The 18,412-nt window shown below is 38.8% G+C and overlaps 1 protein-coding gene across 1 annotated transcript in view; it reads left to right on the top strand.

Annotated features, from left to right (window-relative positions):
- Window positions 1–247: 247 nt before the first annotated feature.
- The window catches only part of suclg2 (succinate-CoA ligase GDP-forming subunit beta), a 102,103-nt gene continuing 83,938 nt past the window's right edge, over window positions 248–18,412 (top strand). Inside the window, exon 1 of the mRNA XM_073468119.1 lies at window positions 248–349. Coding sequence (XP_073324220.1) covers window positions 266–349 — 84 coding nt within the window. The 5' untranslated portion in view covers window positions 248–265. The remainder of the gene's footprint in view (window positions 350–18,412) is intronic.

Genomic DNA, 18,412 nt, shown 5'->3' with positions numbered 1-18,412 from the left:
CAAAAAGAGAATTATCTAAAGATAAGGTGAAAAAGTAATAATAATAATGATTATTTTTATTATTATAATTAAACTATATAAGATTATACACACTATGTCATTAACTGTACTGTATAGTTCATAAGTATAGTAAATACACACTCAACTTGTGACGTGGTGCCTCTGTTATAAGCCCCGCCCCTGTCTGCCGGTTGACCTATGAACGGGCTCTGAGTTAACTCGCACATGCTCGCGACGTCATCCCTCTTTGGTCTTCTGTGTCAACATGGCGGCTTCCATGGCATCCCAGGCTGCAGCAAGAGGACTGAGGACAGCGACCTCTAAGAACATACTCCTCGACAAACTCAAGGTTCTTTTGCAGCCTACATTACTGTGAATGCGGTGCTCACCTCTCACGGGTGGTTTCCGCTGCCGTATGTCCGTTGTCATCGCCTCAGGGAGCTGTCAGTATAGCTACGTGGCTAGCAGATTAGCATGTGAGAACAGAGAGAGGTTTGACAGATCAAAGTTGAACAGTGTGACAGGCAGCCTGCTGCTGATGTAACCGAGACTATGGCCGTGCTGTTACAGTTGTAATCATTCTTCAAGGAAACATACTGTCATTGGACAGGAGCTTTTCTGAGGACAACCTTGCTAAAGATCTGAGCGTTTATCTGTCACTTTGACATTAACCTGGCATGTTTGCCTGTGTGTGTATAAGTGCTATTTTTAAAGGTTATTAAGCTTCGAATCGGCAAATCGTTAAAATGGTTAAAAAACCCTTGCAATGTAAGTCAGGGTTCTGCAAGATATTTAGTTTTAATACCTCTACAGCAGGCTGTGTGAGCACTTGGTCCAATATTAATAGGCATTGGATAAAATTTCAGTATGGCAATATATTGTGTGTGTGTGTGTGATAAAAAGGCATTCAGAGCTAGGACTATGCAATTTTTTATACATGTCAGTTCATGTCAAATTCTGTGAAACTGACACCACACTGCGGTGAAAATTTATCATTTCTGTACTTTGCCTTTTTTAGGACTATTTTGTATTCTTAAGTTGGACAGATATTGCGATGTATTGTTAGATGGTTGTCTTGCAACACACTGATTATTGCAGAATTGCTGTATCGTGATACTATTTTTTTTTATTATGATCCCATCGCATCGTGACTTACTCTGTGATTACCAATTATTAACAGCCTGTACATGTTCACAGCTTAGTACTAAAGCAGACTTTGGCAGAAGTACCTGAACACTGCAACCAGTATTGCAGCCGTTTCAGATAAGAACATAGTAAAATGGTTAACTTGTGCACTTTGATCCTCCAGTGTCTGTTTGTGAGCTGTGAACCACAGCTCACAAACAGACACTGAACCACAGCTCGTAGAGTTTATCCGATTAGGTTTGTCTCTGTACACAAGAGAAAATGATTACAGTTACATTCTCATCCTTTTTGCAAACAAAGCATTTGGCCTTAATGATTAAAAACAGAATGGAACAAAAATACTGCCAAAGCCATGGAAAGGAATCAGAAATAAAGCCCCCTGATCCGTGTTGTCTAACAAACAAGTGCACTCTTAAGAAAGCAGAGTTGTGTTTTGTGTATTAAATGCCAAATGACAGCATGGTCTCATTATTGATTAATCTGCCGATTTATTTTCATAATTAATCGTTTGTTCTTTAAAATGTCAAAAGTGAAAAAAACTTTTAATCACAATTACCCACGTCCGAAAGTGACATTAATTGCTTCTTTTGTCTAATCAACAGTCCAAAACCCAAAGACTCTTCATGAATATCATTAAAGACAGTAAATCCTTACATTTAAGAAACTTGTTTGACATTTTCGTTTGGAAACTTAAATTATTTGTATCTATAATGTTTTTATCAACATCAAATAACCAGCTAATTGTTGCAGCTCTAGATATGAGCACCGCCTCAGTTTGACACGTTTCTTCTCGAACAGGATCAGAGATCCGGTCTTTGTTGAAATCCTGTCTGTATAAATATTTAACACTCGCACAGATGTCCTTTGGAAAAGGACAGAGCAGGAACCTGTTGATACTGTAAACATTGTTCCAGTCAAGTTGACACACTCTGTTTGGCACTGAGTTAGCAGTTACAGTTGGACTTAAGCAATCTCATGTCTCATGTTTACTTTTTTCGTGGCTGATTTTGCTGTGTTGCCCTGTTGGAGCATTTTGTCTTGAAGGTTATAAAGTGAGCAGAATAGGGTGATTTTGATAGCTGATTCAGTGTGCCTGAAACACAATGGTTTGCATCAAACACTGAACTGAAAAAAAAAAGTGTTGTTTTTTTACACTGCAAGTACCATTAAATTAAAACGATAATTGATACTGATTCTCCAAATGAGCATGGGATATCCCAAGTAGTAGGACTGGAGTTAATATGGTCATCAGGATGCAATCTAGAGCTCCTGTTGACTATTTTAGTTATTTAATTTAGCAATGGTTTGTAACTATTTTTTTTTTTTTTTTTTATCAGAAATGCTTATTTTTATACATATTTCTGTCTGACAAAAAAAACAAAAACGAAAGAAATTTACAAACCAACGCAACAGTGGAGATACTATGATGCTTTTGGGGGTCGGACAGTCCATAACTAGGCTAGCTTACTTTAAGTCCAGCATGCATAGTCATGTACATTGTTAACTATAACAAAAATCAATTCCAACAAAGGCAGGAAATACCACCAACTTAATCAACTGAAGTAATACCATTCAGTAAAGCAGCAGAGTGAAAATGTTAAGTGTCCAACACTAGGAATTAGACCTGAGACAATCAGAGAAACACACATCCCACATTCTGTTGCTTTGTTCACTTGTAAAAGACATGGTGCAGATACGCACAGGTAAACATGAAAGATTGAAAGTGAAGTTTAGAGTTTAGATGCTGCTTCTTGGTGGTACAAAGCAGAGATTACTACAAAATGTGATAACAGGAAAGGGCTGAAGGCATTGAAAGGTCTCAACAAGGTACCGGCCAGTACTGAATGTGACCTTTTACGCAAGTAAGACAAAATGACACCAGGTTTGGCACTTTTTAATTTAAAACCCTGACTGAATGTGTAGCAGATTTCAGCGTAGGTCAAACAACTGAGGACATTTCTTCTTGAAGAATGACAACATTTTGTAGTCTCTAAATCATTGTTCAGAACGTATATGAAAGTCAGAGGGTGACCTGATTAGGTGGCTGAGAGGAATTTTTAGGATTGTGGCAGTTAACGGATAAGATAACAACTGCAAGAAATTGCAAGGAGTATGCAGCTTTAGGGGTTATGTAAAATGCAGCTAAAATGTTCAAGGTCTTACACACCCGCATTAGAAATTAACTTTATCCATTTAAATTTAAAGGATTGTCAAATTTAACATTAAAGAATCTTGAAAAGCTGAAGTGAATAATAACAAATGCTTACCCACATAAATGTATTAAATTATTGTGATATCAGTCATATATACACACACACACATGTATATGTATATGTATATATATGTATATGTATATGTATATATATGTATATGTATATATATATATATATATATATATATATATATATATATATATATATATATATATATATATATATATATATATATATAGATATGTATCATTGTTGAATTATCCTCTTGTATGTAAGTTGTATTTCCCAGCTTTGCTTTGCATACCTACTCTGTATTGTGTTCATACATCACCTGCATGTATGCAAGACTCCATGCAATCTGTAACAATCTGGAAGTCTATCAGAAAATGTATTGTTGTCAGCGGTGTACAGAATGTAGTGGCATTCCTTAATAGCTAAAGGCTTTCAAAATGTATAATCTCACATTTACTGTTTTTTGTACCAGCTTCTCTTCAATTACTTTGGGTTCTCTCTCTCTCTCTCTGTCTCTCTCTCACTCTCGCGCTCTCACTCGGGCCAGGTGATAAGAGTAATGATGAAGGATTCTCTCTGGTCTGTAGCACAGTATCAGAGCCTGAACGGATTGACAGCCAGGTATCTCCACAATAGAATCAAATCAGCTCTGACAGTGTGTCAGCTAAGCTGAGGAATTCAATTTGCGACGATTTGTCAACAACAATGCAGAGGACATCCCAATATTCAGATGGTTGGCTCCGGGATGCTCTTAAAAGGGGAGTGGGATGTTGTGTTTTTTTTCTTTCTGCTCTCTCCTTCTCCCTCTCTCTTTTTCCTCACTCTCTCATAAATCAAATCTCTTGAATTCTTGTCTGCACAGCGAGATAATCCTCAGGCTGTTTTTCACTGTCGCTGCACAGTGGTGAATTTGTAAACGTTTGCTAAGTTTTTTTTATTTTTTTTAAGGTGTGCCTGCTTAGTAATAACCCAGCAGTGTCGAAACCCAGCGTGGTTTGAAGGGAAACACTGGGAAGAGAGGTGGCTCAATGAGACTGGGTCCTGAATATTTTACAGTGGGGGGTGGAGAGCCCTCTGCTTGCAACGACTTCTTTTGCTGGAACTTCAAACGACGGGCGGCTTCCCCATCTGTCTCAGCAAGAACACATTTACATTTCCTCCCCGCAAGGGATACTGCAGGACGAAGTTAGCTCTAACTGGATTTGAATATCGCTTCACCAAGGTTAATAGCCATTTCTGTAGCTGGTGAGGTGCTTAGGCTTTTTCAATAATTTAGAAGGGCTGCAGTCATTAGGAAATGTTGGCAGCCTCTGAAATGGGGAATGCAATGAATGAATGCACTCCTATCAGCTTAACTTGGGCTGTTGATCTTGTGTAGCTAATGAGGAAAAAGTGGGGCTGAGGCTGAAAATTAGTTGAAAAAACAATGTCGGTGATTGCTGACAGCTGTAATTTAGTGAAAGTACAGTATTTTGAAGATTTTGCTCAGCTGTCATACAAGATTATTCATCATCTTTGAAATTAGACCTTCAAACATGTCATAAATATGATTTGGATTTCAGTAGTGAGTTTGCCTGGGGCCGCCCCCTATGAACTTTGTTTCGACGGGGTCAGTCTGGCAGCCTGATCCTATATGAGTGAGTGTACTCATACTCAGCCATGTAACAGAGCAACATGACGGCTACATGTGGCAATAAGGACACCAGTGAAAGAGCTACCCTAAAGTTTCTCCTCACAACTGACATTAAACTTTAGATAGCCCTAGACACTTTGCCTGGATGTCAGAATTTGACCTTCAGTTTTTTTGTCCTAGAGACACTGTTTCCATGATCATTTTTAAAGTTGTGAGAACATTTACATAAAACTTTGTTCACAGTTTTCAGAGACCTAACATGAACATGTCAAGTCACATGATACCACCAGTTAATCACTCCTGCAGTGCCATTGATTTGCCATGGTTGAGTTAGCAATTCATGAATGTAGCTCCAGGATACTTGCCTGCAAACAAGTTCATATATGTGGACTTGGATGTACATGAGGGCTTGGCGATATGGCCTATAAATAATGTAATATTTTTAGGCTATATTGCAACACACTATATACATACACCGATCAGTCACAACATTAAAACCACCTGCTTAATATTGTGTGGGTTCCCCTTGTAAAGCCAAAACAGCTCTGACCCGTCAAGACACAGTCATAAGACTTCTGGGGGTGTTCTGTGGTGTCTGCCCTTGCCATGAGGGGGTGTACTTGCAGTGGTGTTTGGATGGGTGGTGTGTGTCAAGTGGCATACACATACATTTCAGGACCCAAGGTTTCTTCACAGAACATTGCATTGTAACGAGATGATCAATGATACTCACATGACCTGTCAGTTGTGGCTGATCGGTGCATATATATCGACATATTGACATTTCCTCAAGAGCACACAGAAATGCTTGATTGAACGGACACAATTCAATAATTTTTCATTTATTTTCTATGGATCTCAATCAGATTTTTAATCTCCTAGGTTTTCTGATTAAGGTTTTTGATAAATACACAATATGCATACACACAGTTTTGAATTGCACGAAACAATTATGAAGTGCTATGTTCACCAATAGGCTATTCAAAATCAAATATCACAATATTTTTGACCATTCATTCATTATCTGTAACTGCTTATCTTTTACGAGCGGCGGGTCGCCAGTCCATCACAGGGCTGACCTATAGAGAGAAACAACCATTCACACTCACATTCACACCTACGGGCAATCTAGAATGACTGATTTCCCTCACTTGCATGTCTTTGGACTGTGCGAGGAAGGCGGAGTACTCAGAGAGAACCCACGCAGACCTCAATATTGATATTGTGTTATTTGTAGAGATGAGTATTGCTACTTTCACAAGATATTAACACAATGAGATATTTGCTAAATAATCATCAGTAGTGTCGATATAATGACTGAGTGGGTAAAGGCAAGTAAAAAACAAGTAGAACAGTAAGTTCATAAAATGAAATCACTTTACTTTAATACAGCCTTTAAAACCAGGAAAAGACAACACTTCCTTATCATGATTTAATGATATCCAACATCTAAGATGATATATAATCTCATATCTGGTTATAAATCTCAATATATTGCCCTGCCTTAATGTATATGTGGATGAACTTTGACACAGTTGCCCACCCTTGCATTGGCTTCTCATTATTACTGAGTTATCTTCCTCTGAGACTCGACACCTTTGAACATGACTCCCTAGTCCGTACCCCCTCTCTTATTAACTATGCTAATTACTGATATCCCTATCTGTAGAGACACAACAGTCAGGTTTTCCTTTCTTAAGCCTGTCTGCAGGAGATTAGACCTGCCCTGCCTAAAGACCTGCCAATGACGCAAATCTCACTGATCTAAATCCTGGAGCCATGCTCTACTGCTCCCGCCTCTGTCTCTGCTCTACTGCTCTATTCCCTGCTCCATGCTCCCTAACAGACAGATGTCATTTCTCTCGCCGTATTATAATGACCCGGACACAACCTTAGCTTTTAAGGAGCAAGGGCGTAGAAAGCCACAAGTGCATGGCAGCAGTAATGAGAGCAAAAAAGTGCATCTTTTGTGCCCCACGTGTGACCTAACCTGATTTGTCTAATCTTTTTAAGCTAAATATTCATCATGATTATTGACATCATCCGAAAGTAGTATGGACATTATGCAAGTAAAGGCTAATAGATGCAAAGGCCTGCATGTACTCTACAGTGATCAACCTGTATTATGTTTGTGGGGATGAGTCATTATAATTTTTATTAAACCAAATGGCAAAATGGCCTCAGATGTTACCAATGTTACTCTCAGTATAACATCCCTGTTATCTTTGCCATTACTCCTCATCCAAATCTACGCAGGCCGTACCAAAGCTGACGGCAGAGAGAGGAACTTCTGCCATCAGTACTCAAGTACTTTATTAATTAAAGGAGTCCAGGCTTTCTGAGTTGGCCCACTAATGCTTCATGAGGCATGCCCTTGCTCCATGGCTGGCCGTAAGTGGAGATATGCCTGTGATTCACGCTGCGCTGTTTATGCAGAAAATCCACATCAGCTCTGCTTCTTTGCCTCCTCCATTTCCTTTACTGTGTGTCACCCCTCTCACGGCTTACTACACAGCGCTTGTCTAATTGCAAGACGGCCTGTATTTATGAGTTGCGACTAAGTAGCAAACTGCCACCTCATTAGCAGAAAAACATTCTACCGCAATCAGTACGGCAATGATTTTGATAGTCGCTCTGAGTACCGCTCCTTCTGATTCGGCCTGTGCTCATGGAAGTGGACACTATAAAGCTCCCCTTTAAATTCTCCCCGGATGGTTAGCTTAAATGGATGGGGAAAAGAGACGAGTGCATAACCTGAATGGGAACAAATCAATTACATAGAATTGGTGAACTGGCAATCTGTTAATTTCTTAAACATTTGATAATGCCCCTTAAGGAGCATTCTGGTTAATTAACTCTGCAGTCATTTGTCGTCACTAATAAGGCAGTGTCATTTCAAAGGGGTTAGGGTCTGGCCATGACAAGTAATGAGGATTTTAACCTTAGCAGACATCTGTGGATACCACTGTATAATATGAGATATTCAGTGCCTCTGGAAACCGTCGTTCGCCTGCTGTGTTCAAAAGATATCAAATGTGGTATATAATATGTAAATGTTTGAATTAAATCTTGTCGAGGCCAGGTTGGCTATCAGATTAAGTACTTTCATTATTGCTTCTTTTCACAAAAAAATATAAATTAGTTACCATTCTGAGGATTTAGCGGTATACTGTAGGGTTGGTCCGTGTCTACCGAATTTGCATATGATGATGTCATCAGTGAAACATCACGATTCACTGCTGTTTCTTATTGTCGCTCTCACCAACGGATCTCACCCAGCCGAGACAATTGTCGCCCCTCACCCCGCACATATGTCCTTGTGCCGGGTTTAAAAGGTCTTCATACCCGCATCATATGTCCGTAACTTAGTTGTGTTGAAACTCAGAGGTATGAAACAAAGTTGGCTGGCTAGCTATAATGAGGAAGATGCAAACAACAACAGCGCGACTGAGAGGAAAAAATGCAAATATGGCGAGGCAAAATGCCTAGCAGTAAAGCTCTTTCCAAAGAGAGTGAATCTGGGGTTGGGTTTCACCCCTTGCTGGACACTGAGGGAGAGGATGGGGATGAAGAGCAATGCTGAGTTGGCCTGTTTTCTGTTGGACAGGTAGATGCCAGTGGTTAGCTTAGTTAGCTTGCAAGTAAGTATGAGGTTTCCCCAGGGAGGTTGGGCCAACTTTGAATGTTTTGTTTACAAACAGTAACTAACAAATCCTGCAAAGTAAACCTTTACTTTATCTGAAAAAACGAAACACTAAACAATTCCCTTTTTTAGAGGACACATCCACCAAAACAAACCTGAAAGCACCAGAGGCATCAAATGCCGAATGTTTTAAATCTCGTTGGTTTAAAAAACAAAACGACAAAAAAAAATTAAGAAATTAACATAACATTTTCATCATGTTCACTGTCTTAATTAAGTCTTTGGCAACATTTTCTAATTATCACTATGCACAAAGTGCACCTAAGATCAACAGACAGACTTTGCCATCACTAGAGCAGCACCACTAGCGTGGCTAAAAATAGAGTCAGCTGTCTTCACTTGTCTTCACACGGCTTTTACTGTGAAAAGTGCCTCAGTGCATCAGGTTTTAAGTTTTCTTAAAGGTCTGCTTTGTTTCACTTTAACACTTATTTCTGCTGCACTTTCTGTAGTGCTTGTGCTTTTTGTTCTTCTTCTTTTTTTTCCTTTCTTTTTTTTGGATAAAAATCCACTAAGGCAGATTTTGATGGGAGAGGAATACCCTGTGGTCATTAGAAGGACAGACACTAGGAGGACGTTCAGAGTCCTAAAGTGATCTCAAAGGCCCCTCTGAACTCTTACTCTGATTGGTGTCCTGTAAGCTTCTCCTTCCTGTTCTCACAGGAGTGTCACGCAGGCCACATCAATAATGATTTGCATTTCCTCATGAATATGCCTGCTTAAAATGATGCCTTAGCCTCAGTAGCTAGAAAAGTATCCGCCTTTTCTTTTTTTTTGGGATAGACTCTCTGGGAATGACATATTGAGAGTTTCCCCTATGGAGCTGCACTTTGTCCAGCCATTGAGACTGGTTAATGATGATAGGCTCTGTGTGAGTGGGATAGTGTCTTGTGCTCAAGGTAAATCCTGAATTCCTACCGTTCTCTCCCGCCTTAATGCAGCTCTTCACAGTGCTTCATCTGTATTCATAATTTATGAACTGTTGGGGGGGGGTGTGGGGGGTGAACTGTTGGGGGGGGGAACTCTATAAAGTAATTTGTTACTTTTTTATTGACCTCTGAAGGGTGGTGAGTGATGAAGGATCTTGTTCAGGTGTCCTATAAGATATTGATTGGATCACGCAGCAGCAGCAGCAGCAGCAGCAGCAGCAGCAGCAGCCACTTTGCATGTGTGTTCCACATCATCAATCAGAGCAGTTTTTCCAGTAGGTCCACTGCTGTACTTCATCCAGCGGAGTACTGGGTACCAAAGGTTCTCACACCAATGTCAGTCAAACAGAAAAACACAGCTCGAAAAATCACAGTAGGACATGAATTTAGGATTTGTACTGATATCAATATCATCAACACATAAACAGATTTGGAGTTGAAAAATATTTGATACACCTGACATTACAATGCTGTGCAACAAACATTTTCTTTACTAATACAGTGTTAAATCATAATTTCTCTGTCTTGGTTAATCAAATAACTAATTATTTAAACTAACTACTTATAATAATAATAACGAAATATCAGCAAAATGCCCAGAGTCCATCGCAACCTATTCTAATACTCTGTTTGGTCAGGCTAAAAAGTAAAAATAGATAGATGACAAAAAAAGCCAGCTATTGGAGGAACCAATGATTTATTTATGTTTTTTGTTTGAAAAACAACAAACAATTGATAACAGTCTTTTCAGCTCTGCATGTAGTGATGTTGTGCCTAACCCTGGCTTTCACACTCTGTAATATAGGTAAAATTAGACAGACAACTTTTCCCCCCTTGTGTTTCCTAGTGGTATTATTGTTGGCTCCGCTGTTGCAATGACAACTGGATCGTTTTCCTCAGAGTCACAAGTAACAACAACACGTGGACAAAACATGAGTTTATGCAATCATTTGATCCATAATAGAAATGGATCCCCAGTTAAACTTCCTTTTCCGGCCCGGTGGCAGACAAAATTGTATATTGATAGCGAGGTTTATGTATGTTTAATGTAAACACAGATGGCTTAATTATTCTATCTGTCTATCTGTCTATCTGTCTATCTGTCTATCTGTCTATCTATCTATCTATCTATCTATCTATCTATCTATCTATCTATCTATCTATCTATCTATCAGTTTAACATTTACTTTATAATGATACATTAAAGCAGAAAACTTGTCTTTTGGCAGCTTTAAATCGCAATAATTTTATGGATTAAATTCAATACCAGGATACATCACAAATGAGCAATCAAATTAATTACTGCATTCAACTACTTGTCATCTTTACCATAATGACTTGATGTATTCATAATTAATTACTATGGAAATTAACTATTGCCTGTATGAATTTGATGGCGTTAATATAAGATGCCATTTGCTGGATTGTTAAAACGACAGCGCTGACGTCCTCAGATAGATGGATTGTGTTCAGAGATAATGTTCCCTTAGTGTTACCAACTGCCAGGGCAGAATCACATCTTCACTCACTGTTGGCTGGATCCTGTCTGCCTTCACCTCCATTCAAGAAACAAATGCGTTTTTTGACCTGCGATGTCAACCCTTTGAATTTTTGAGTGACAGATTAACGAGCAGCGCAGCATTGACTGGCTGCTGTTTATGGGCCTGATCAAAGGTGATTGCCTGCTTTGTAACCTTCCCCTGTAAATTAAGGCTTATGGCTCTAATAAATTTCCATGGGATCCAGAGCTACTCTGTCAGATGGTGACTTTTTGACATTGTTCCACTCTTTCATAGTGATAAAGACAACTGCTTTAAATTAGCCCTAGGATATTGACTCCTTAAGTTTAACAGAAGGGCAAACGACAAAGTACTGGCGTGTCTCGAAATGACTTTGCAAAGTGCCAAGATCAGACATCCCCTAACTATGATGACACTTCTCACAACAAGTGTGGTTTGACAATGTGCGTGCTGCTCTCAACCAAACACGAGACTGCACAATCTTGTGCCTCGTAGGAGAAGTCCTGATGTTGCATGATGTCGTGCTGAATACCATATGGAGCAGCCGAAGAAGTGTTTTGGGAGTAGTGTTGACGATACCAAGATTTTGTCCTTCAGTGCCACTTGTGGATAAGTACAGCTGCGACAAGGACTTCGCAATCTGATGCAGCTGCTGCCGTAGCACTGCCTGTCCTCAGTGTCTTTGTATGAGGGCACAGCCACTCGAAGTGCTCTATGACGAGAGCGGCAGTGTGGAGACATAGTTTATTCAGCACATTTCAATGATTCAGATTTCTTTGTTCTTTTTTTTTAACTTGTGAATGTTTTTTGAATGTGAATTTGTTTTTAGGAAATGACTTTGTGAGTTATTGTCTTTAACCTTGTCTAATTTTTCCACCGAATAGTTTGGCGTCAAATTATGCAAATATGCTACATCATCATTTTTAATGCTGGTTTTGTTCTACATTTTTACAAACAGTCTCAACATTTGCTAATTGTCTAAACATTAACCTCCCTTTTCTTTTTTTCTAATATTTCCAAAAATCCTCTCAATTGAATGTTACAGTTATACCAATATGTTTGAGTGTTTTAAAAACACAATTTACGCTACTAAATATCACCTGTAGGAGACAATATAAGTACAGTAAACAGTATATGGATGTGAATGAGACCTCAAATGTCAAAGGTTGTATGACATTTTTGAACAGAGGTGTCAAGATTCTCCAAATCCATGATTCGATTCACATTAGATTTTTTTGTTTTAATCGGCACTGGCCTTTCCTAGACTATCTGATCTGGATTTGTAAAGTTGAACAAACCATGCCCTGACAACTGTCTTTTACATTTTAATATTCTTCTAGATATAGCGATATTTTACAACAGCTTGACTTTATCCTGGTGGCTTTTTGTATGTTGGGCTTAGACAAGCTCAAATAGTATTCAACATGTATAAAGATGTCAGAGTTCAACAAAAAATACCTCTTTTCGGGGATTCAAGAATAATCAACAAAAGATAGAAATTTGGTAGGGAAAAGTGAAAGGCATGCACTTGCCCCTCCTTCATTACCACCACTGAGGTGCCCTTGAGCAAGGCCCTTAACCCCCAACCACTACGGCAGAGCTGCTCATTGTACTGCGCAGCTTCCTGGTGTGAATGTGTAAATGTGTGACTGATCAGGGCGTTCCTGGAAAAGAGAGCATCACTCTCAGTGAACTCTTCCTGAAGAAATACAGGTTAAATTAAAAAAAAATTAAAAGAACCTAACCTAACAAAAACTTTGTTACAAAGTTAGGTTTCTCAAATATGTCCCTCTGCCCAAACAAATCAATAAAGGATCTCTGAAAAAGAAAATAAACTATAACTCCAGTACCAGTCAGTTGATTGTATTCGTTCAAGTGTCTGGAGGTACAGCTGCAGGCTACCGGTAAGCTAGGTGTGTGGTCTTTTTAAAAATTATTTTATTAGACACAAGCAAGTAAGAAGGGATGGAGAGAAAAAAATCCTGGGAGAATTGCCAAACCTGCTTTTGTTTTCAATAATCTAATATTGATAGCTCATATCCATCTATTTTTGATTCAGAATCAAAATTGTGATACCCCTATTCATAAACATAAACTATTTTTGCATGTCATATAACATATATAAATGTTTTTTTTATGATTTGGAATTTTTTATTTCAATTTTGAATAGAATAGAAAATACTTTATTGTCTACCTTTTGCATGCATAACTTGTCTTAGCGTGTCCAAAAAGGTACAAAAAAAAAAACAAATAACAAAATGCCAAACATGAGTATAAGCTACATTAAAATAGCACAAGGACTATGTGAAGGACTGAACCAGATATAAAGTGCTGTGTGCTGGGAGGCTGTCCTTACTGATTAAGATATTTTATGGCAACAGGGACAAATGATTTTCTATAAATGTTCTTTTTAGCACAGGGGACTCTGTACTCTTGCCCTGAGGGCAGCATCTGAAAGTGGTGATTTAATTAATCTAATGCTAACCCATCAAAATTAAAACATATTGCACAACTCTTCTCCATTACACCATGCTTTATTTAGGCTATCAAATGTTGTCCCCCCCTTCTTACACCAGCATGTTTTAATTTTGACGGACTGATAATGTAACTGGGCTGCACCTCGCTGTGAGTGTTCTCAAAGTTAGACACTTTGATCAAAACATTAATCAAAGAAACCATTAAGATCTGACTGAAAGTAGGACATTTTGTTTTTGGCTTTAAAGAAAAAGCACTTTTCTAAGAAAGAAGACAAAGTTAGTATCCACCCCTGCCATGGTGTGCGTGACATTTGGGGATCATTCGCTGAATGTCAAGACTGTTGCTGCAAGCCTGCTGAAAGCAAAATTCTTTCACGGAATAAGTGCTTCCTTAATATGGCTTCAGCTTTTTTCTCCTCTGCCTGATTTGAATCCTGTTGTAAAGGATTTTGCTGTTGCCTCGGCATCAAAGTGGAAATGCAGTCACAGTGTAAAACTTGATGGAGACAATGATGGGCTATTTTGGGGGCTGTGTCACATTAATACTGCATGTCTTCATGGGTTTGAGTCGTGGTGTATTTTTACCTCCGGGATCTCCTGGAAATTCACGTGTTCCTCACCTAAAGGGAAAGCCAGGTACATGTTTTGTGGACCTTTTTGGAAACAGCCTCTGGTGTTTTCACCGTGAGCCGAGTGTTTTTCATCAGAATGGCTTATCTGAACAAAACTGCAAAGCAAAAGCAGACAGAGCTTATTTGCTTATCCATTCATACATCCTTGTAACTAATGTGAGCTTGCATTTCCATTACCACTTTGCAGGGGGTTTTTTTTATTTGTGTTTAAGGGCATGCTACTGAAAAATCCTGACTACTTTAATGTGCAGAATGAATGAGACCTGTTCTCTTTCGCCTTGTTTCTCCTCATGCAGTATTTTAATAGAGAACAATGCTGTTTATCATTGTCACCACTCGCTTTTTGCCGCTGTGCCCCACTTCTTGTCACTTGGACGCATTCATGAGAAAGTATCTTGAGTGCTTTTGTGTGTATAGGAGTTCACTGTGAATATTTATTTCATCAAGGGCTAATGTCAGAGCATACAATTTTGTTTTTACCACAGTGTGTACAGCACATCCCGTGTGTGTATTCTCATATTCTGTGTGTGTGTGTATTGAGAACAAGTAGAGCAGTAGTTAGGTAGAGGGAGTGGGGTAGGACTGTCTCCAGAGTGCTACTGATGATAATTACTGTAGAGAGAGCGTCTCAGGGGACTGCAGACCAGCTGCCTGCTTGCCTGCCTGCCTTGCAACCGTACTACCATTCACCACTTACTGCTTTCTTTCAGGGCAGACATGTAGCAGTCAAAGAGATTATTCCTTAGTATCATGACTTAACTGTCTGATAGCTTTAAGTACTTGACTTGGAGTGACTGAAACATAAGTGTGGTCATGATGAGTCTGAAGGGGATTTTGAAGTAGAGTATTTTACAAGAGGGATTTCTTTATACTATATGCCTATTAAGAGTTGCACAATAGAGTAGCTGCCCTGTTTGAATGTACTTTGTAACTAGGGCTTAAATTCCTCTTGATTTTATTTTATTTCAAAAAAATTTCATGAGATCTGTGAGTTAGTTTTGATGCTCTCGCAGAAACTTTATAATGGTAGAGAAAACCCTGGTGATAGAGAGTCGAGAGTACCCTGAATAATTTCACAATAATATAGGTTTATGTTTTGAAGGTCTGAATCGAATGCTTCAAAGCATTGCCAAGGTAATACCAACCCTGTATCTGAATGCTTCGTTACATCAGCTGCACAAAAAAGAGGCGAAGGACTGAGCGAGAACTAGAGTTTCTCTAATCAGTCTCAAAACCAGGTGTACATGTGACACCAGCGCACAGAACGCTGTATGCCAGGAAAAACCTGTCCTATTGAGAGAGCATTTTCACTTCAGCTGCCAGTCACCATCTGAAACCCTGGATGTCTAAAATATCTCCTCATACTTTGCCACCTCAAAGTAAAATGGGTAATAGTACTTTTAATGATATCACAAATTAGATTTCTTTTCATTAGAGAAGCAGCATGCTGCACAGTTTCATGGGGTTCGATCTGGTTTCGTAAATAACGAGAACATCACTTACAGAAGGTGTTGGCAGGTAAAGCAACAGGCCTCCTGTTTTCGTCTTTGTTCTTCTTACTCTGGATCATTGAACCAGATGTGCCTACATGTAGGGTGTATTAGCGCATTGCTTGACATTGCCGTGACAGATTTAACAACCATCTGGGGGTAATACCAAGCATCACTTTGTCTTTCTAGTGATGAATTTCAGCTGTCAAGAATACCTACACGTGTCAAAATATCTTCGTAGCACAATAGGAGGGCAGACAACAAGAAGAGAAAAGAGTTGTCTTTGCTATTCCTCTGCTCATTAGTAACTGAGATGTTGGCATTAGGCCATCATCGGAGCATAATGAAGAATACAGTACTCACACAGGACTGATTTCAAAGCAGGTGACGTTCAAAAAGTTAATTAATACATCCCGTCAGTCATGTGTCATCTGTCATGCCAGCCAGGTGAAAAAGTCAAACATCATCCTTTGTTGTATCAGTCAACAGTTGCAGTATTTAATATTTGTTTTTGCTTTTCACCTCAGTAATATGAGCTGCACTCTTACAAACGAAGAAAGTGAACATGTCCCTTTAGCAAAGTGCTATTGTATGCACTTTGAGGGGTAAAAAAAACCCACCAAAAAAACAACAATTACATGCTTCAAATATGCTGTTCAAAAGTCAAAAGTTATTACAGTGTATTAAAAATCATTAAGTATAAAATTACAATTTGTTGCTGATAAGATTTGTCATCTGCATCCCTGATGCTACACATAGCAGACATGGGCTAGGCTTGTGTAGCAATATGATTTGCTCTCATTCACTAGTAGGGAATGGAAGTATTTCTGAAATTAAACAAGAAGCCTGAAAATATTTTAAATGTAACAACATTAAAACAGCAATAAGAAGAGTCACACAGGGACAATTGAGAAATAAAGTCTACTGTAAAATATCGAAGGGCTTGTGTTACAGTTTATTACTATGCCATTATTATTAATAATTGGATTTGGCACAGAGCCTCAAACATGTTTTTGTTGCCTCATCTAAAGGTAAAATCAAGTATAAAGTATGGGAAGGATCACTACCAGAATCACAACAACATTGCTTTTTGTATTCAATATTTATTACGCGCTCAGCTGCGAATGGTTTCTGCATATCTATGTAGTTATGTACTAATGTTTAACTTGTAAAAGGTAATAGACTAAAGATGAATACAGTACAAGAAACAAACAAAAGCTGTGTGTCTACAGAAGGTAAATAACTCAAATTAGGCTACACAGGCCACAATGGCCATAAACGGAACTGAATAATGTGCTGCATAGTGAACCAGTTATTTACCAGTCTGGCAGCTGAATGTTGTCTCTTTGCTGTAAATTTGACAGTTTCTCTCAGATGTGCTTTTTTAGTTTTTACTATAGATCACTTAGTAGCTGTGTTTAGAAAAGTGCTTTATAAATAAAGTGTATTGTTATAAATATATTACGAATATGTACATTTATAGGCAACACTATGCAGAAGACAAACGCCAGCAGACAGTTGTAAAATAAAAATACGTCTCTGGATGACCAGCTCCATGGAGGCTGCATACGTAGGAAGGTATGTTGTTATTAGAGTACCGAGTGAGAGGCCACCTTTGATAGAAATTGTCTGCGGGTTTGGTATATACTAGAAATTGCCCTAGGTGCCTTTCCATTCTTCGGTGTTTTGCCCAAGGTAACTGTCAGTGCCTGGAGGGACACCTCCAGCCCCACTTGACTTCTCCACTAAGCAGCAGCCGCTGTTATTTTGGGAAGTCTGCTTGGCTCTTTTCCTCCTTACCCTCACTATTCTATGTTATTCCATTTCAATTGATATGTATTGGTTTGAGCTTCCTAGTTAGCTGGTTTGGGAAGGCTAATGGGAGATTCACATTATTGATGCTTAGGACTGCACCAAACTGCTGTATTTTGTTTTTCTGCTATATATCTATATGTATATGTGTGTATATGTATGTATGTATATGTATTGTAATATGGAAAAATAAGAGAATCTTATTAGGGGTATGTATGTTATGTCAGTAGGCGCAAATCACCATGGTTAAGACCACTGAGTGGCAACATTGTTAATATTTCTCAAGTGCTGCAATCTGAATGTTCGTTTTGAATGCCTTGAAAACATAAAAAAAACATCTAAAATGTGACATAGCTGAGTTGATTTGTTTTACCTGACATTGAGTGTCATGTGGTGTGACTATTGCGCACACACACTTTACAGTGTCAATGCTGAAACAATAAATTGTGCAGCCCCATCTGTGTCTCTTTCTCTACAAAGGTGTGTCCTCATTTCGGCAGCAATTGGGACCGAAGAATTTCTTGTCCGCTTAGTTGATGGCCGCAGCTTTCAGGTCACATTATTGTCATCCATCAGTGGTTTTAGGACATACTCCCACCGTGTTTGTGATTCTGCGGACTTGAATGGTCGTCTATCTAAGAGGCAGTGAACGTGCTCTGTATTCTCAGTCTTACTAGGACTTAATGTATTGACTAATATGGTTTCACTTCTCCTTGAAATAATCTTTTATGATTGAATGTTCAAGGCAACTGTTGTTGAGAACTTTCACTCTAAAGTTTAGATCCCATTGATCTTTCCAGGCAATGTTATAAATAATTGTTGGATAAAATTAGTGATGCATGAAT

The sequence above is a fragment of the Pagrus major genome, chromosome 6 (assembly GCF_040436345.1).
Source record: "Pagrus major chromosome 6, Pma_NU_1.0".
Classification (NCBI taxonomy): domain Eukaryota; kingdom Metazoa; phylum Chordata; class Actinopteri; order Spariformes; family Sparidae; genus Pagrus; species Pagrus major.
Note: the sequence above shows the minus strand (reverse complement) of the source record. Positions and strands in the feature narration are given on the sequence as shown.